Raw genomic sequence first — 22,088 nt, forward strand, 5'->3', positions numbered from 1 at the left:
CTACTTTTCATTTCCATCTATTTGCTTTACTATTGTCACTGCCCTCCACGTTCTCATCTCCTGCTCCTCGATTTTCAGTCCTTCATAGTACTAACAAATAACTTGCCAGAAAGGAGTTGGGATTGTGTTGTTAGTGAAAGATGAAATCAGTGCAATAGGTAGAAAAGCTATTGGCTCAGAAAATCCAGATGCACAATCCATGAGTCTGGATGGAGCTAAGTAGTAAATCCCAGTCCTGCCTGGATACAACTTGCTCAGCTTGTCTAAGTCCCAACTTCCCAGATTCTAATCCTGATCATTAAAACACAGGAGGAGAATTAGGTCATTCGGCTCAGAGTCTGCTACATTGTTCTATCATGGCTAATGTTTTTTCAACCCTGTTCTTCTGCCTTCTCCCCACAACCTGTGATCAGTTTTCTAATCAAGAACCTATCTCTGTCTTAAATACAATCAATGACTTGGCTTCCACAGCCGGCTCCAGCAATGAATTCCATAGGTTCCCCACCTCTGGCTGAAGACATTCCTCTTCACCTCAGTTCAAAAGGATCGCCACTTTGTTCCTAAGCTTCTCCCTCAGGTCCTAGTATTTCCTACTAGTGGAAACATCTTCTCCAGGTCCACTCTATCCTGAGCTCCCAGCATTCTGCAAGTTTCAAGCAGAATTTCCCCCCTGCATCCTCCTGAACTCCATCGATCATAGAACTAGAGTCCTCATTCACTCTTCACATATCAAACCTTTCATTGCTGGGGATTGTTTTTGTGAACTTCCTCTGGACCCCTTTCCAAAGCCAGCATATCCTTTCTTAGATATCAAAGTCCAAATTGTTTACAATATTTCAAATACGGTCAGACCAGATCCTTATACTGCCACAGCAGGACATCCCTACTCTTCCATTCTAGCCCTCTTGAAATGAATGTTAACATAGCATTTTCCTTCCTAACTGCCAACTAAACGTGTAGAGCAAATTTAGAATCCTCAACTAGGCATCTTAAGTCCCTTAGTGCATCTGATTTTTCAAAACATTTAGAAACTTTTGACAATAGTCAAACCCTCTATTTTTCCTACCAAAAGGCATAATCTCACACTTTCCTACAATATATCCCATCTGCCATCTCTTTGCCCACTCTTCTAGTCTGTCCAAGCAGTTGTGCAGCATGCCACTTAGTCAACACAACTTATCTCTCCACCTCTCTTTGGGTCATTCAAATTTGAACTGTATCCCTTGCCATAGATGCTTCCACACCTGAATAGTTCCAGCGTTTTCTTTTTATTGTGGCAAACATTTTACAGCTTGCGTGTGATATTGAAGAGTTAATTTATTCTACTGATCTCAAGAAATTGAATGCCCTGGGGTAAGGGGGTGGGTCTTTGTCTTATAGGCGGATGGTGGGAGGTTTACATGGCCATTTTCTTCCCATTCAGGGATGATTTACATTTTTCACCCCCTATTCAGACATCAATAAGAAATAAAATTTGAAGTTTTGACTACTCCCTGTAATTAAAAAAATATAATTCACAGCAGATCTGGCCGCTAACGGGATGATTTGCATTACGCTGTTTCTCACGGTGAGGTGGTCACTGCATTGTATCTTGAGTGGCATGTGACTGTGGGCATTACTGTGATGTAAAGATTTTGTGTAAAGGAAGGACTGTTTCCTTTGTTCAGAGAGAGCTCTTGTCATGACCCCTGAAGCCCTACGAGGTGTGTTAAAGGTTTCTTCTAAGCTTATACGGTACTGTGCTTAATAAATCTGGTTGTTTGTTCACAAAAGTCAGTGTGTTGCAGTTGCATCAAGTGTGTAAGGACCTCACAAAAAAGAACTTAACATGTACACATTTAATTCAAGTGCCCACCGGAGCATAAGCTAATTATTTAAGACCCTTATTATGTCAGTCTCAGCACAAATAACTAAAGCAAGATAAAAACAAAGCTTATATGTAAAATATTAACATTTGAGAAACTAGCTATGCTTTGAACAAAACAAAGAGAATGAACAGTCACTTGGTCATAGAGAACATGAGTGCTGAGCGGAGAGATGTTGCTGAAGTTTTCATTTTTCACTCATTAGGACTAATGCAAGAACACCAAGTTCAAACAATCGCAACAATCCATACCCCAGGAGAAATCGCTGTGATTGATAGGCAAGTCAACTCTGGTTAATCCAGACATTTCCATATAGCAAATGATGTGGACTTACTTATAGGCTCCTCAAGCTCTTGGGTAATTCAAAAGAAGTGGGAGACTTGAACTTACTCCCAGTTTGCAGAGAATTGATCCCAACATATCAATCAAAATCATGTCTAACAACAGTAAGTGAGCAAAGGAACAAAGTGAAGCAAGAAACATAAACAAGCAAAGCCTTCCAAACTATGAGTTAGAGTGAAATAATTCCTCACTTGGGCAACATGAACAAATATGACATTTGACAATTTGTGCAGCCATTTCGGATGACAAAAAATGTTGTAAAATTGTTGTTTTAGGCTGACCCACTGGCTGGACACATTTTGTATTTTATCAGCATAACAGGGAACATGAACAACTTTGCATTGATAACAGGAATACAACTATGGCCATTTGGCTCAACACCCCACTTTCATCTTGGTCCAAACAATGGAGGTAAATTGCAGAGCAGAGAGGAGCAACTACCCATGACAGAAGGGATCCTTTGAGTGTGGCGATACAGGAAAATCTGAAGCCAAATAGTTATCAGGGAAAGGATCATCATTGGTTGAAGTCACACATAACATAAGGGAAGAGAGTTGTGATTGCTGGAAGCCAATCATCTCAGGTCCAGGACGAGTTCACCATCTCCTGGGTTCAACTATCTTTAGCTGTTTTAAAAACGAAGGTTCTTCCAACATGGGACAGCAGTTAAAATGTTTGCAACCTCTGAGCAAAATAGTTTTAAACCACTAAGAACATGAACTGGTTTAGTAGCCTACAGCAACTCACCACCTAACTTCCAAAAGCCTTTCCACCACCTAGCAAGCAGAAGTGAGGAATGTAATTTGACGTCAAACTTTGCTTGATGACACCCTTCAGAATACCCTTTTAGCAATTAAATGAAACTAAAGGAGCAATACAAGGATAAATCATTGTTGATGTCAAAGGTCAGGTAATTGCAACAGTTCAATTAAGGTCATATTCATCTGTTCTTGTGGGATGTAAAAACGTCCATGCATCACACTTGTAAAAATTAAGTTTTAAAATGCGCATCCTACAATCAAACAGACTAACCTGTCACTAATCATTCTTTTCATTTTTCTTAAGTAGAAACTGGGTACTGATCTTGCAGCCAATATTACAGAGAATAATTTACAAACAAATTTTGATCTCCTTTCACACAACTTTGCTGCAATGAGGAGGTCCTTCTTAATTAGACTAACGCCAGATTTCATAAAAATCTGGAAATTATTTATCAGTAAGCTTTCTGGGTTATGTTTCTCTATTTCAACCTCAGCAGGTAATTTCTCACCTTGGAAGTTCCTTTTCACACTTCAACTCTGCTGACCTTCAAACTCATTACATTTGTGGCACTAAACATTATTTTCAGACAGAATGATGTCAGAATCCAGGTTTGTTTCCTATATACACTAAGCATATGGTTGGCGCTTTTAAAAAAATGGCAACATCCACACTGGTAGTTATTTCAAATTTGCCGTATCTTTAAGGATAGAAGGATTTGCATACTATTACTCCGCAAATTACATCATTTTTGTATCTTTCAGTCAGAGTCGCATCTACATAAGAAACATGTCTTTTATTTTTGCATCTTTAAAAACTGTGAACTGCAATGAGAATGAACAGCTTTTTTATAAATAGGGATTTACAAGAATTCCAGAATTTCACAGCAAGGTATTTTAAACTCATTTATACTCTATTTTTGTCGCTATCAGATCCTACAATGTGTAGGCAAATCTCGAGCTGAGGAGTTGTTTACAAGTGAAGTGGATTGGCTCTTAGCTAACTGAACATGACTGAACTGGAAATAAAGTACAGAAGTACACAGAGAAAAAATAAAGAAAGATACACAGTTGCTCTTCCCAGCAGAAACTGCCTGCTCTCTGCAGTAAAAAAGATTTTATCTTGAGAAAACCATTAATCGTTCCTGCCTCAACTGAACTGATACATCAGAGATATTTTCCAGGCCAATCAATCACTCTGTAGTTCTTGCAAATCAGTGAAAATGTCCAGAGAATGGCCCGTTTGATCATGGCCTATGGGCTGAGGAGTGACAGATAGTTTACTTTAGATAAATATGAGGTGTTGTCTTTGCAAAGGCAAATCAGGGCAGGATTTATACACTTAATGGTAAGGTCCTGAGAGGTGTTGCTTACCAGAGACCTTGGAGTGCAGGTTCATTGTTCCTTCAGGGTGGAGCTGCAGGCAAAGAGGGTAGTGAAAGTAGTGCTTGTTTGACTTGCCTTTATCGGTCAATTCATCGGGTATAGGAGTTGGAACATCATACCATGGCTGTACAGGACATTGGTTCAGCCACTTTTGGAACACTGCATTCAATTCTTGTCTCCCTCCTTTGGAATGACATTGTGAAACTTGAAACAGTTCAGAAAATAACAAGCATGTTGCCTGATAGGAGGGTTTGAGCTACAGGGAGATGCAGAATAGGCTGGGGCTATTTTCCTGGAGTGGCAGAGGCTGACAGGTGACCTTATAAAATCATAAGGGGCATGGACAGGAAGAATAGACAGTCTTTCCTCAGGGTGGGAGAGTCCAAAATTAGATGGCATACATTAAAGAGAGTGGGAAAGATTTTGAAAGGATCTATGGCAGCAACTTTTTCATGAGAGGGTAGCACATGTATGGAATAAACTGCCAGAGGAGATTATGCAGCCTGGTACAATTACAACATATAAAAGGCATCTGGATATGTACATGAATAAGATGAGATTAAGAGGGATATGGGCCAAATACCAGCAAATAGGACTAGGAATGGATGAGTTGGGCCAAAGGGTCTGTTTTGAAGCTGTACATTTCTATGACTCTAGCCAAATTAGGTTCCTCTTAAAGAAATCAGGAAGCAAAGACCTTTTACTAGCCTTTTTTCCCTCTTTGAATAATAGATATTCCCTATGTTGCTGTCCTCAGTAGTGTCGTGGTTAATATTCCCATTTGTCACATGAAAGACTGGGACAGGGCTATATGCTTTAGGTTTGGGGTGGCACGGTGGCTCAGTAGTTGGCACTGCTGCCTCACAGCGCCAGGGACCTGGGTTCGCTTCTCGCCTCTGGAGACAGTCTATGTGGAGTTTGCACGTACTCCCAATGTTTGTGTGGATTTCCTCCAGGTGCTCCTGTTTCCTCCCACAATCCAATTAATGGTAAGGTCCTAGGGAGTGCAGTCGCAGGGAAATAGGATAGTGAAGGCGGCATTTGGTATGCTTTCCTTTATCGGTCAGAGTATTGAGTACAGGAGTTGGGAGGTCATGTTGCGGCTGTACAGGACATTGGTTACGTCACTGTTGGAATATTGCGTGCAATTCTGGTCTACGTCCAGTCGGGAGGATGGTGTGAAACTTGAAACGGTTCAGAAAAGATTTACAAGGATGTTGCCAGGGTTGGAGGAATTGAGCTACAGGGAGAGGCTGGGGCTTTTTTTCCTTGGAGCGTCGGAGACGGAGGGGTGACCTTATAGAAGTTTATAAAATCATCAGGGGCATGGATAGGATAAATACACAAAATCTCTTCTCTGGGGTCGGGGAGTCCAGAACTAGAGGGCATAGGTTTAGGGTGAGAGGGGAAAGATATAAAAGAGACCTAAGGGGCAACTTTTTCACACAGATGGTGGTACGTGTATGGAATGAGCTACTAGAGGAAGTGGTGGAAGCTAGTACAATTGCAACGTTTAAGAGGCATTTGGATGGGTATATGAATAGGAAGAGTTTGGAGGGATATGGGCCAGATGCTGGCAGGTGGGTCAAGATGGGGTTGGGACATCTGGTCGGCATGGACGGGTTGGACCGAAGGGTCTGTTTCCGTGCTGGACATCTCTGATTCTATGAGGAGAAAGTGAGGTCTGCAGATGCTGGAGTATCAGAGCTGAAAATTTGTTGCTGGAAAAGCGCAGGTCAGGCAGCATCCATGCAACAGGAAATTCAACATTTCGGGCATAAGCTCTGATGAAGGGCTTATGCCCGAATCGTCGAATTTCCTGTTCCGTGGATGCTGCCTGACCTGCTGCGCTTTTCCAGCAACACATTTTCACTCTGATTCTATGGCCTACACAGTCTACTGTGGGAGACTGTTTTGGCTCTAAACAAAACCCAAGGCTCTGTAACTGAATGCAAGCAGCACGCAAAACAAAGCAAATGAACTGAGAGTGTAAAACAAAATAAATTCATCTGAAAGTCAGATGAACTGAGCTACTGCACTTATACAACTTCTTATCAACAATAGTTTCCCATGATTACGTGACAATGTTTGATATATTGTTGCTTTAAAGATCAAACCAGTCAAGAGTCCTCAATTTCGATGTCACATAACTCAAATCCACCAATCATTTGAGGAGTAAAGTAGAGCCATTTGTTGGTAACATTGCATATACCAAACCAATTCCAGAAATGTTATCTTAAAAGACGAAGGTCATTCAGTGTTAAGCTGTAGGCTTTACATTTCTTACTAAAATACCAATGCTTCTGGAAATTAAAGAAAAGGTACATTCAAAAATTATTCTTGGACATTACACATTATACTGAAGCTGGAATATAATTAACTTGAATTCATATTATCAACAATAAATATCCCAAATTTTCCAAAATAAAAGAGCACCATTTTAAAGTTTACATAAAACTTACGAAGTTATTCAGGCTTTAAGTGACTGTTTCTGCAATATTGACAGATAATTGATAGTTTTCCAACAAGTATGAATGAAGGAAATGATAAGATACATCATGACAGAAAGGGTTAAAGGGTAATGACTCAGTAGATCAGATACAGGTTACAATAATAATAGAATGCCAAAAGTAAAACTCAGTAACTGAATGCACATAGCATTCAGAACCAAACAAATGAACTGAGTGCGCAAATCGAAGTAACTAAGAGCTGATGCCAGAACATATGAGAGATGGCACTGCAATTCTAATAGGTTTGGAGACACTGAAACGTCTTAGTACATGGGGTTGCAAAAATATGGAAAAATGGTTTTGTTCAATTACTGAAGGTACAAGCACAATAGAGAGGGGTGGCCTAAATTCAGGACTCCAAGATGTATGAAGTGACTGAGGTAGAGATGGAAAATGCGAAAGACAAGTCATCAATTATGGGAGAAGCACACTGTAGGATGGGTTACAAACAAGAAAGAATCGGAGCTTGTCCAAAAGGTATAGTGATCATTGAGGATTTTAATCTCCATTTACAATGGGGAAAAAAAAATCAGGTGCCTATAAACAGCCTGGATCAATGGTTTATCAGAAGCTTTGGGGTATTTTCTGAGAAACATACAGAGACTAATACCTGCACTGTGTGGATTTCTTATAAAGCTCAGACAGACGACACTTCTACCAACTGGAGTTTCAAAAAGGAAGAGGTGATGGAATATTAAAGAGTTAATTTGCTCTGTTGACCTGCTAGAAATTGAAAGTCCTGAGGGTAGGGTGGTGGGTCTTTGTTTCTGTCTTATCGGTAGAATGTCGGAGATTTATATTTCCATCCCTTGCCATTCAGTGATGATTTACACTGTCATCATCACCTATTCAGAAATCAATAAGAACATTATAGTTGGAATTCTGACTACTCCCTGTACTTGAAAAATTTAACACCAGATTTGACCATTAAGAGATGATTTGCATTACATTATTTCTTAAGGTGAGGTGGTCATTGCATTGTATCGAGTGGCATATGACTGTGAGGAAGTGACTGGGGGTTGTCTTGTTAGCATTACTAACTGTGACGTAAAGATTTTGTATAAAGGAAGGACTGTTTCCTTTGTTCAGAGAGAGCTTCCCTAGACATGCCTTGCAAGTACGGCAAGGAATGTTCAAAGTTTCTCCAAAAGCTTGTACTGTACTGTATTTAATAAACTTGGTTCCTTGTTCACTGAAGTTGGTATGTTGCAGTTGCATCAAGTGTGTAAGCACCTCACAAAAAAGAACTTAGTACTGACTTGACTGAAATATACTGGATCCTGAAAGGTCTTTATAGAGTGGATGTGGGAAGATGTTTCCTCATAAGGAAAAATCTAGCACTGGGATCAGTAATTAAAAATAAGGGGGCTTTGAGGATTTTGTATCTTTGGAACTCTTCCTCATACAGTGGTGACAATGTCTGAGTTTTCTTTTAAGGTAAAGATACACAGATGCTTGACTAAGTGCTAAGTAGTCAATGTCAATATCAGATTCTGGATTAGTGGCGCTGGAAGAGCACAACCCTTCCTGATGAAGGGCTTTTGCCCGAAACGTCGATTTCGCTGTACTTTGGATGCTGTCTGAACTGCTGTGCTCTTCCAGCACCACTAATCCAGAATGTCGATATCAGATTAGCTAAATATCACTGAATGGTGAAGCCATCTTGAAGGGCCCAATGACCTATTTCTGTTCCCAATTTCTGTGCTTGTATTTTAATACCTTCAATTTTTAGTAGACATTAAATTCAACCAAGAATTAAGCAGTGCTTGGTGTACCAACTGAAGATCAACATTAATGATTAAAAATTGGATGCATCAGAAAAGTACATAATGCTAAGGAAAATATTTAAACTGGGGATATTGACAAGTATTTAAAGTGTTTGTTAGTTCATTAACAAGATACTGGGGTTCAGTAGAGACCAACTTTTGACTAAACATTTAATTGGCCATTAGTGAAAATGCATTAGCTTCACAATGCATGGGGTATGTGTGGGTGTGCTGTGTTTTGCCAAGGACAAATGACACCACAATATCTTAAAGCAATTCACAATGCGTTGCTTCCTTGCCATAAATTGCTAGATAATTCATTAGCAGTAACATTAAACTCATGATTTTCTCAACAAAATCTCAGATTTCCTTTTCATATAAGGATCATGAGAGATTTGAGACAGACATAGCTTAACTTAGTAATTTAGATTTTAAAGTATTTATTTTGTGTCCCCTGCAGTACATAAATAATACAATCCTAAAGCATCAAAAGAAAAATCACTTCATTCTATTTCTGAAATCAGCATCTATTCATTGCATTGAAATTATCCTGACCATGAATCCTCTTTATTTGGGCTACTCGAATGCCAGACTACTCAGCTTTTTCCAGATCAGACTTCATAAAGTAAGCATGGGTCACACCTCTGATATTATGACAGCAACTAAGTTCAACTTTACTACACAATTTTAGCCGAACAAGTTTTATATACTAACGCTACATAACTGCTATCCTTCTTAGTCATAATAATCTGCCAGTAAAAACAAATTCTATATTTATTATATGAAGCTCTGAAATAACACCATAAATAAAGCACTGATCTTGCATTTGTTTTTAATTTATTTCAGCCAAGTCTGAATATCTCTAACTACAAACAATAAAGCAAATCTTTGCTTCTCAGAGTTGCTGGCATGGGTATTACCACACATTCTTGAACTAACCAATATTGTTACAGGCCTACAATTTGATGCCGACAACAGATAACTGACACTCAATAAATAATGGTGCCATTTTCCAGCTTTTCAAAGGGCACAAAAACAGTTTTAATTTCAATTAATGTAAATGTTGTGCAACTTCTCACTTATTTTCAGACAGAGCTGTTTCAACTGTGACATGAGGAATGGACTGGTAATGAAGCTCCCCAACTCCACCAGATAGCAAGACTTAGACCAGGCTTCTTAAATAACCCAAAATAAGACTATCAAACAAAACTGACTATTTATGAGTGGTAAACTCTAACTCACACTAATCTATTTTCTGGAATTACAATGATATCTCCTGTTCACAAAATACCTCAAAAAAGATTATCAGCTCTGCAAATTAATACTTGCTTTAAAACGGAACAAAAACACCTCTGTTTCAGACACTTAGCCAACAAAGGATAGAACTTGATGAACCCTTACAATCCAAGGGTCATCTTGTTTACAAAATGAAAATTGTTGACCACCATATATTGATGATAGTCAGTCAGTTTGGACTGAAATAAAGTTGGGTCAGAGGCTTCGGAAAGTGGTCACAGTTTAGTTCACCAGCGTTAACATAGTTAAAAATATTGGTAATCGTAAAATCTCAGGTTCCAAGAAACATCCACTGAGAGAAGGAGAGACACTTGCAACTCTTGGGGCTTCTTTTTGTGCCAACTTTGACAGCTTCTTCGTTTCCAGAGACTCAAGACTGCAGGCAACCAGTGGAACAGAGGCCTAGTTTTCCATCAAGTAAAGGCCATCAACACATCTCTCATCTCCCTGAAAGCTTTAATTAACTTTTGTCCAGAGTAATTTCATTTTAAGAGCTGACAGATCACAGCATACAATAAACTAATGACCTCATTTTCTCCGAAGCCAAATGATAAAGGGATTTTCAATTAATGAAGTGTGCAAACAGTTGCATACCTTCACTTTTTCCAATATATACTTCCAAACAATCCTTAAAAATGATCCAAATTGATATTTTTCCTTATAAAATTATTCATCAGTTGTGGGTGTTGCTGGTTGGGCAAGCATTTATTAGCCATGCCTTGTTTCTGTTGATAAAGCAGTGGTAAGCTGACTGCTTGGGAGTTAAGAGGAAAGTGGTGCTGAAAAAGAACAGCAGGTCAGGCAGCATCTGAGAAGCAGAAATATCGCCGTTTTAGGCAAAAGCCCTTCATCAGGACTGCAGTCCATATGGTATAAGCAGACCCACAATGCCCTTATGAAGCAGTTCCAGGATTTTCATCCATTGACACCAAAACAACATGATATTTTTCCAATAGGATGGACAGTGCATTGGAACATAACTTGCAGGTGGTCGTGTTCCCATCTATCTGCTGCCATTCTCCTTCTGGATGGCAGTAGCTGTAAGTTTGGGAAGTACTAAAGGGTCTTGGTGAATTTCTGCAATGCTTCTTGTAGACAAGTATACATCATTAGTGCTAGGTGGAATAACTGTTTGAGAACATCGTGCCACCGATGCATTTGGGCGGCACGGTGGCACAGTGGTTAGCACTGCTGCCTCACAGCGCCAGAGACCCGGGTTCAATTCCCGACTCGGACGAATGTCTGTGTGGAGTTTGCACATTCTCCCCGTGTCTGCGTGGGTTTCCTCCGGGTGCTCCGGTTTCCTCCCACAGTGCAATGATATGCAGGTCAGGTGAATTGGCCACGCTAAATTGCCCGTAGTGTTAGGTATGGGGTAAATGTCGGAGTATGGGTGGGTTGCGCTTCGGCGGGTCGGTGTGGACTTGGTGGGCCAAAGGGCCTGTTTCCACACTGTAGGTAATCTAATCTAATCTAATCTAATCATCCAAACTCAAGGTCTTGCTGCATTTGGACACTGACTCCTCGGATACTGACACAGTCACCAATGGTGAACATAAACGAACATTCCGATATCCAAACTTATGATCGGGGAAGCTCATTGATAGGTGAGGACGATTGGGCCTGGTTTACCTTGAGGAACTAAGAAGACTTGTGTTGCAGTGCTAGTCTCACTTCCTCTGAGCCAGAAGAACCAAGTTCAAGTCTCACCAGTTCCAGATGTGGATAATAGCATCGCAAGGCAAGTAAATTAGAAAACATCGACAAGAGGAACTTTACCTCGGAGTCATGGTCTAGGTTCAAATGCCACCTGCTTTAGAGGTATGTAACAACCTTGCTGAAAAGCTGATAATCATCGATCTATCTTGAGGAACTCCTACAGAGATATCTTGAAATGAGATAACTGAATTTATTAACCAAATCACCTTTCCTTGTGCTGGATATAACTCCAACCAGTGGAGATACACCCCTCAGATTCCCCTTGGCTACTTTTGTTCAGGCTTCTTAATGCCACAATTGGTCAAAACATCACCTTGATATCAAGGAAAGTCACTTTCAACTCACCTTGATTTTTTTGTTTTAAACCAAACTATTTTGGACATGTTCGGACACTTCTGGGCAGGCAGAATGTCACCTTATGGCCTAGACTTGTACTGCTGATAAGGTGAATGCATTTGAGATTACATCATTACAGAATGGATTGCATTGATTAATTTAATTGCACGATTGAGCTTTATCATACACAAAAAGCATACACATATGAGACACATCCTTCCAATGGCTGTCACACAGGTTCAGTAACATGTACCTGGTAAAACATTTGGTTAGTTTATGCATTAATAGAGACTAAAATACTGTATACAGATACTTCCTGTAGCCATGCCCACACAGCTCTTCACTGACCAGGTGAAAAGTCTGCTGACAGCTCAGTGTTGATTAACAACCATTACCGTAATGTACTGTAATATGTCTAAGCCATACATATGGCAGAGTTTTAGTAGAGGATGCAGTTTATCAGTTATGGAGAAGATTCATGCAGTTTTTACAAAGTCCCTAAAATCTAATTTTAAAAATGCTAAAAACGAAACAACTTATATTGCCTGGCCTGAAGATTGTTGTGGTTCATCACTGGTATTGATGTCGAGTAGCAACAGAATTCTAAGGACCCTTAGAGAAAGATTAGCCAAAACTATGCAAAACCATACCTAACCCTTGAATACAACATTTTTAATGTTTTCTGGCCAATCCAAATGCAAATGGACTTCCTAATATAGATTAGAGTCGATTCGATTCGATTCCCTAGTGTGGAAACAGGCCCTTCAGCCCAACAAGTCCACACCGACCCTCCGAAGAGTAACCCACCCAGTCCCATTTCCTTCTGACTCATGCGCTCAACACTACAGGCAATTTAGCATGGCTAATTCACCTGACCTGCACATCTTTGGATTTTTAAAGGTTACTTGTCTTAAAAATACATCAATGGTTTTCTGCAAACCAAGTCTGCTCAACTGCTGTTATACCGATCTTAAGAGGGCTGCTAACGGTCAACATGCATGTCTGGCAACAAGCCCGTCGTGAACTTTTCAAATTTGCCATGTCAAACCTCCCTCTCTCCTCCCCTTTAAGTGGAAAACATCTGCAAAGAATAGCATTCCTTAAATAGTAACTTAATCAATGAACATTACAAGATGTACACTTATTAGTCACTAGCCTCCACTGTGTTACATTTTGACATGATTGACCAAAGACCACATGGGGATTGGAAATTGGACACAGAATTTGACATAGACAGCACTTTGATTCCAAATGTTACTGGAACAATTTGAAATGAATATTTGCAAAGGAAAGAAAGACAGAATACACAATGAAACAGGACCTCAAGTGTGCATATTTGAAGCAGAAAACTAAAAACATGGGATGACAGTCAATATCCAGTTCTCTCATATACATGGCTCAAACACAAGTAACGATGGAAAACTGAATAGTGAAACAACATATTTTTTGATTTTCTCACAACCAATGAAGATGATAAGCCTTTTTGTAAAATCTAAGACAGACTGTAAAGTTTTAATTAAAGCAAGCATCAGTGTCGACCAGCTTCACAATTCAGAGAAATGCTCGAATTCAGTCCAATCTACAATTGGAACTATTCTGTCACAGATTAGCAGTAAGGCTGTGACAGTTGACCTGCAAATGGCCAAACTACAAGGAAGGAAAGAAAACAAGTTCAGTTCTTCCACTCTTGGTTGTTGTCCAGGAATTCCTGACTACTACTGTTGAAAAGTACATGTGTAAGGACAGGATAGGATTGTTCTCACACATTTCAGAATCAAATACTCAATGCCAAGTCGCACGCCTTAACAGTCACATCAACAAATTATTTCTAAAAACATTTCTCTATCCAGAAAGAGCAAGCAGAGCTTTGACATCAAGAAGGTTGAGGACAAGAGAAAACAAAAGTGAGTAATACTGATTTCCCTACATCACTTTGATGTACACCTTCTCAAGAGAAACAAAACGAATCCATATGATCAAGTCGAGGAAGAGGAGTATTCTGTGTTGAAATGTACGTTGACCATTTAGTTGTGGCAAGTTACTTTGGAGTTCACTTACAATTTGACACTCTGTTTTTAGCACTGGATAATTCCAGATTGGTTGATTAGATGCATTCTATCTAGAACCAAGTTCAACAGAAGTATAAGGTATTCTGCAACTGCAAAAATAATCCATAAAAACATAGTGGTTTATTAAGTTTCATAGTGGTCGCCTTCATCTCAACAATATTCTCACAGAAATTCTTTGCATGGCAAAGCACCAGCTTAGTAGCTCACAAGTGTACCATGCCATCTAATCCAATAAAATCCAATCCACTTTCAGCAAACAGCAGTGCAAGCTGCAATGTCTACTCTGCCAACTAGCTGATCAGTTCCAACAAGATAAATGTAGTGGCTGGTTTTTACTTTAATGCATTGTGATCCTCTGGAGTACAAGATTGCACATTTAAGAAATAGATATCAGAGCCATTTCAGTATACGTGAATTAACAGAGAATAATGTTTGAAAGTAGCAAATCTACTTCAATTATGATCCGACCTTTTCTGGTTTTCCTACATTATCTCCATTCAAAAAAAAAAGCAACTTCTTTATTATACTTCAACTTATTTTTACTTACTGTCTTTCTTTGTCTCGCTGTCCCTCTCCTTCATCAACGTAGTGCCAGTTTCTCCCCATTGTGTCTCAGGATTGCTCACAATCTCCTAGCGCTTTAAAATGAAGAGAACTCCCACCTGAAGTGAAATGTATAATCAGCAAATGTCATTTTTGCACAATAGCACCAATGATGCAATATCAATTAGCAGCCAGGCACAAAGTAACGAATAAAGCTCAATAAGCTACAGGTTTCAGTTAAGGTCAAATTTGAACATGAAACATTTTAATAACAAGGCCGATAAACGTGACCATCTTCTCCTTTGTTTCTACAGGTAGTTTTTCTATAAAGCAACGGTTGCATTCTTGTCTGACACCATAGCATAGAAAAATTGCATTTTACATGCAGTGCTTTGAAGTGTTGCCTACGTAATCACGTTACAGCCAACACACATTTTAAAAGTTCGCGCTTTAGAAAGTGTTCCCAATTCGTCAATGTTATAGCAAATTCTCGTTATTAAAACACGCTTTATAACAGAATGACCTGTATTTCAGTTTGACATAGCTATCAGTTGTTTAACTCCTAATGCAAAGTATAAACTATAAAAATTAGTCCCTGAAAAAAAACAGCAGCAAGAACAGATAATGAACAGACGGCAAAGCATTGAAATCAGCACCTAAAAATGAGTAATATTTTTTATTGCTGAACACTGTTGAAATATTGAAAAATTTACTCATGCTGTAATTATACTCTGCATACAAACAATTGCAAAAGGTCTTGGATATTTCTATATTCAAGTTCACTAGCACAAGGTTAATCATTTCAAAGGGAGTGCTGAATAAAAGAGTCTGCATACAACTGAAGTCTTCTTGTATTGAGGAAAAACTAATCATTTTTGGATCCCATGTCCACAAATGCTGGTGGGTTGTCTTTATTGCAAATCAATCATCCCAGGTCCACAAATTGCAGGTCTTCACTGTCCAAGTGTGCAACCTTTAAATCTAGTGAAGCCTGGCAGGGATATCCAAAACCAAACATAAATCAGGAACTGATTATGGTAATATGATAATTAAGGGATAATTGGGTGTGCATTTGATTCGGTGAAGTTTATAGGGGAACAAGCAATGTTAGTGGAGTTTATGAAGAGGATAAATAAAACTCTTACTAGAAAAGCATATGCCTGGACTCCGCCTAACCATCATTAACACTAAACATTCACTCCTTTCACCACAGGCAGATGGCAGTTGCAGTATACCAACTACAAGATACACTGCAATAATCACAGTACTCCAACAGTACCTCCAAATCTGTGAACTTTACCACCAAGAACAGCAAGCACATGGGAACACCACAACCTGCAAATTTCCTTTCAAGTTACTAACTACCCAATACCAACTCCTTCACTGTCACTGCCAATATCTTCGAACACCCTCGCTAATAGCACCATAGATGTACTTACATCAGATGGACTGCAATGATTCAAGAAGGCAGCTCTTCACCACCTTTCCAAGAGCAATTAGTTATGGATGATAAATGCTGGCCTTACCAGTGACACCCATATTCCATAAAAAAAGAAATTGAAAAAAAAAATCCGGAGTTACTAAAAGTTAACCTGAAGGAACAAACTTCACCTTTTTGATTATACAAGTGTGAATGTTTTTCAACAATAATGAAGGCTGCAGGTTAAACCTATACTATTTTCACAACATTGCCATACCACATTTCTACATATAAAACTGCACGAACATCAGCCAAAATCACCAGTAATCTGTGTTGAACATTCTTAATTCATAACAAACTGACATTTTATGAAACCGATGCCGTGATTTCAGGGGGCCCCACTACACTTTATAGCCCACACAGGTCTTTCTGAACTTTTGTAATGATGGGGAATGGCCCAAACAGTTCGTAAAATGCATAAACACAGCCATTTAAAGATTTTAGCAACGACAGAGAAACTAAACAGTTTTCATGTCAAACATCTCAATGCCTTGCACAATCAATTAGGATACTTTTAAATGCCAATAAATCCATAGAATGCTACAGTTTCAATACAGGTCATTTGGCCCAACTTGTCAACTTCAATCCTCTGAAGCTTCGAAACTACTGAGCAATTTAACACGGCCAATCCGCCTAACCTGCACGTTTTTTTTGGGAGGAAATCGGAGCATCCAGAGGAAACCTATGCAGCTGGGGAGGATGTGCAAACCATACACATACCCCACCTACCCAAGGGTGGAACCAAACCTAAGTCCCTAACGCTGTAAGGCAGCAGTGCTAATTACTGAGCAACCATACTAAATGTACACATATTCAAGGTTCTTCAAAAATGCAATGTGACAAATGTCCAAAACATTTGCATGAGGCGAAAAACAGTGCTTCAGAGAGGAAAAAAAAGCAGTGGCCTTTCAGTAACAAGGAATCACAGTGCAAATCACATGGGATATGGATTGGACAAGATAATCAGAATGCATTACTCCACAATAGACAAGCTAAAACCAAGGACGGAATACAGAGGTGGCTTGAATGAAAATGAAACTTTAAAAGAGGTGAACCATTGTAAACAAGCTGTTCCGGCCAAAATAAACTTTTAGATGCTATAACCAGCAAGTCTGAAACTAACATTAAAGCAACTGACTAACAGCTAGTCCTTTTTGGGGTCAATACGAATGGCTGCCCATTTCAAACATGGGCTTATGCGTTGAATGTTTCAGTTATTTTTAACAATACTTCACCAAATAAAGCAAATGTATGATTGCAATAAATTCGCCATCATGACAACTTCTCATTTCAAAGGATCACACTCAGTTTCTTAGCAACAGAAATAAAGGGAGGTGTTTTTCATAGAAATCCACTATAATTCAGGTAGTTTCTTGACATGACATTGCTATTGTCTCATTAAGTAGCTACACCATCCTCTTTCTTTCCTTCACAATAGGAAGACATTGATTTATATGAGACATAGTTGCATTCTTAAACTTTGCCAATGGCTCTTCCTCTTATTGAGAAACAAATAAGAAGAGATAACAACCTAGAAAAGCACCAGAACAATGTTCAAGCTTGGACTTTATTCAACACCATTCTCAACATTTTGTTAGGAGACAGTGGACAAAGAACGCTGGGCCTGCATTGTCGGTTATGCACAAGATGGTGTATTTACATGGTTATTGACAGCTATTACTTTTAACATTTTCACAATACTGCACAAGTTCAAAAATAAGGCATAGAAAACCAACACTCAAGTTTGATTTTTAATCTCTGAAGGTACAGCCTTCAACTTTGCTAGCTTGAATTTGAAAACTTCTCTGGTTATATATAAAAGGGAAAGATTAGCTAAATTAAATTTGGGTCCATTACAGACCCCAACAGGGGAATTTAAAACAGATATGCAAGATAGCAGAGGAGCTAAATAATTCCCTGGCGTCCATCCTCATGGATGATGATTTAAAAACTCCCAGAAATAAGATATCCAAGCGGCTGGAAATAATGTGAAACTGAAAGAAATTAGTGTTAATTTTAAAAAGAAACATTGGGCAAATAAAACGGCAAATAAAAAGTTGACAAATCTTTAGGGCTTGATGATCTATATCCTCAAGCATTCAAAAAGATGGTTACAAGGAATGTGGATGCTTTGCTCATCATTTTCAAAGTCCTTCAGATTCTGGATTCATACCTGCAGATTGAAAGGTTGCAAATGTAAGCTCTTTATGTCAAAAAGAGAGCAAGAGGATGAGAACTACAGATCTGTCAGCTTGACATTCATTGAAGCAGAACTATTCCATTCATCCTTCACTGTTTGCTTCACCATTCGAGATCATGGATCATCACGTTTCTGCACTGTTCCCAAACATCTTGATGACATTACCATTTAAAAATCTCTCTTTACTTAACTTACTATTTCCTCAGGTCCAAACAAGAGTCACATTGGTCTCAAAACATTAACTCTGTTTTGTGAACTCCAACAATGAGCTGAGAATGACTGCTCTTGATTCAAGATAGCTTTTGACAGAGTAAGGCTGGTCATCAGGGAAGACTGACCACTGGTTGGTGTCATCCCTAGCACACCATGCTATAAACTCCTGAGGGCAGTCCAACCATATTCAGTTGCTTCATTAATGACCTTCGTTCCATCATAAAATCTGAAGTGAAGATGTGTTAATCTACGTACAATGTTCAACCCTGTTGACAACTACTTGTATATTGAAGCAGTCCATGTATAGTTAGTCCTGGACAACAGCAGGCTTGAGTTCATAAATGACAAATCACATTCATGTTATAAGTGCCAGGCTATAACCATCTCCAGCAAGAGAAAACTTAACCATTGTCTTTTGACATTTAGTCACATTCCTGTTACTGAATTCCTCACTATTATCATTCTGGGGACTGAACTCAAAGCCAATATTTATATTGCTGATCAAGAGTCAATGATTTCTTCGGTGAGCAGTTCACCTCCTGACTTCACAAAGTCAGATCAAAAACAACCATCAACCAGACAAAAGTTGCCAGGACTGGAGGGTTTGAACTTTAGGAAGAAGCTGATTAGGCTCTTAGGGATGGCCTCATAGAGGTTTATGAAATCATGAGGGGCATAGATAGGACAAATTGACAAAGTATTTTCCCTGGGTTGGGAGAGTCCAGACCTAGAGGCCATAGGTTTAGAGGGAGGGGGAAAGATATAAAAGGGACCTAAGAGGCAACTTTTTCACACAGAGGGTGGTACGTGTATGGAATGAGCTGCTAAAGGATGTGGTGGAGGCTAGTACAATTACAGCATTTAAAAGGCATCTGGATAGGTATATGAACAGGAAGGAATCAGAGGAATATAGGCCAAGTACTGGCAAATGGGACTCAAGTAATTTAGAATATCTGTTTGGTATGAAAATATATACAGAGTATGAGCAGGTAGGGAAGAGTTAAGTCTTGAATTTTGTCAAACAAGAGCTTCACCTGAGCATGACTCAGATCAAAAGTTGCAGTTAACAAATGGTGTGCTGGAGGCAAGGGTAATGGGTTAACAAGGTGGAAAAGCATTCATTATGTGGAGCCATTTAACAATATTCAAAACATTCAATATGTAAAGTTAACAAGGTGATAAGTATTCATTATGTGAAGCCAGTTATTCATTGTGTAATAGCAGATGGCTTAATCTTTACGACTGGCACTCACTGAATCTCATGGTCACCCAACCAAAATGTATGTTGCCTTATCTGAATGCTGCTCCCTGCAAAATGACTTTATAACTCATTAAGAAACTGCTGTTCCAGAGAGAACTGGAGAACTCGTGTCCTGGTGCACATGGGCAATTCTTCTCTCTCCCTCCAGGGCCCAGAATAAAGATGAAGGAGGTAATACCATACTGTGGGTGTTCTGCTTGGGGGATGGGATGACAGACATGGATGAGTTGGACGAAGCATCTGTTTCTAAGCTGTAAATCTCTATGACTCTCTGATTAGATAGGTTGGACTTTATAAAATGTATCCAGGAGAGTTTTTTCATGCCAGTAAATAAATAGTTTTCATGAGATGGGCAGTGTTAGATCTAATCCTAGAAAATGAAGCTAGTCACATGGCTCAAGTGTCACTTGACCCAAAACAAAGACATTGAAAAGTTCATCAACTTCACGAACAACTTCCACCCTAACCTCAAATTCACCTGGACAATCTCAGACACTTTGCACCCCCACCCCCCCACCCCCTTTCTTGAACCCCTCAATCTCCATTTCTGACGACCACAATGGACTTCAAACTCTCAGACTCGCACAGCTACCTGGACTACATCTCTTCCTACTCCCTCTCGAGTAAAACGCTGTCCCTTACTCCCAATTCCTGTGCCCCCACTGTATCTGGTCCCAGGAGGAGCAATTCCACTCTTGAACACTGCAGAGGGCCTCCTATCTCAAGGACCGCAAATGCCCCTTCCACATGTTCCACAATGCCCTCCAGTACATCCTTGAACACCACCCATCCAACCACAACAAGTATTAAAACCCCCTGGTCCTCACATTACACCCCACCAATCTCTAGATACAGCACATCATCCTTTGCCATATCTGCCACCTACAGTCAGACCTCACCACTGAGAGATATATTTCCCTCCACACCCCTACTAGCAATCTGCAGAGACCATTCCCGCCTCAACTCCCTTGTTAGGTCCACGCCCCCACCCCCACAACTAAGTCACCCTCTACTCCCAGCACTTTCCATTGCCACTGCAAGAGGTCTAAAACCTGCACCTAGACCTCCCCCTTCACTTCTGTCCAAGGCCTCAAAGGATCCTTCCACAACCAGCAGAGATTTTCTTGCACATCCAAACACTTCATCGACTGTCCGCTACTCTCAATGTGGTCTCCTCGTCATTGGGGAGACAGGCCACCAATTCATGGAACATTTCAGGGAACATCTCCAGGACACATGTACCAAATAACCCCACAGTCATGTAGCCGACCACTCCAATTCCCACTCCACCAAGGATAAGCAAGTCCTGAGCCTCCTCCACTGTCAAACGCTAGCCACCTGATGCCTGGAGGAAGAACATCTCATTTTTCAACTTGGGGCCCTCTAACCACAATTTCACCAGTTTCCTCATCTCCCCTCCCCTACCTCAGCCCAGATCCAACCCTCCAACCAGGCACCACCCTCTTGAACTGCTGTAACTGTCCATCCTCCTTCCCACCTATCTGCTCCACCCTGACCTATCACCTTCACCCCCAACCCTACATCCACCTATTGCCTTCCCAGCTACCTTCCCCCCCCAGTCCAACTCCTGGTCCCATTCACCTCTCAACCTCCTTCCCCCCCACCCCCCAAAACATTACTGAAGGGGTTGTGCCCAAAACTTTGATTCTCCAGCTCCTCAGATGCTACCTGATCTGCTGTGATTTTCCAGCACCATACTTTTCGACTCCCATCTCCAGCATCTGCAGTCCTCACTTTCTCGAAGTGTTAACGCTGATTTCTCTCTATATGCACTGCCAGACCTGCTGAGCTTTTCCAGAAATTTTAGTTTTGTGATTAAAAGCAGGGAACCCTTTTAGCAGGAGTTTCTAGGAGTGTGTTTAAAGTAGTTAAGAGGACAAAGGGGGAGGGAGAGGGCAAGTATAATTCAAAAAGACTCCAAACCATTTTATAAAACTCAGAGCCTGATGAGATTTAGCTCAGACTGCTGTGGGAGGCAAGGGAGGAGATTGTTGGGGCCCTAGCAGAGATATAAGTAAGTGCTGGATAACTGGAAGATAGCTAGTGTGGTTCCTTTGTTCAAGGAGGGTAGCAGGGACAGGCCATATAATACAGACCAGTTAGTCTTATGTCAAGGATAGGGAAATTATTGGAAAGAATTCTAAGGTATTCTTGATCAGGAGTAATCAGCACATACTTATTACAGGGAAATCCTATCTAATTTACTGGAGTTTTGTGAAAAGATGTCTTAAATATATTGATGAGATTGTGCAATTGATGTGGTTTACATGGACTTCACAAGGCCTTGGACAAGGTCCAAAGTGTCAGAGCCCACGAAATCCAA

At 40.0% G+C, this 22,088-nt stretch overlaps 1 protein-coding gene across 1 annotated transcript in view; it reads right to left on the bottom strand.

The window, feature by feature from the left end:
* LOC132822949 (zinc finger and BTB domain-containing protein 46-like) overlaps positions 1 to 22,088 on the bottom strand; it is a 93,529-nt gene that overhangs the window by 60,947 nt on the left and 10,494 nt on the right. The window contains exon 2 of the mRNA XM_060836386.1: positions 14,595 to 14,709. Within this exon, the coding sequence (XP_060692369.1) occupies positions 14,595 to 14,653 (59 nt within the window). The 5' untranslated portion in view covers positions 14,654 to 14,709. The remainder of the gene's footprint in view (positions 1 to 14,594; positions 14,710 to 22,088) is intronic.

This window comes from Hemiscyllium ocellatum, chromosome 15, assembly GCF_020745735.1.
Source record: "Hemiscyllium ocellatum isolate sHemOce1 chromosome 15, sHemOce1.pat.X.cur, whole genome shotgun sequence".
In the NCBI taxonomy this organism is placed as follows: domain Eukaryota; kingdom Metazoa; phylum Chordata; class Chondrichthyes; order Orectolobiformes; family Hemiscylliidae; genus Hemiscyllium; species Hemiscyllium ocellatum.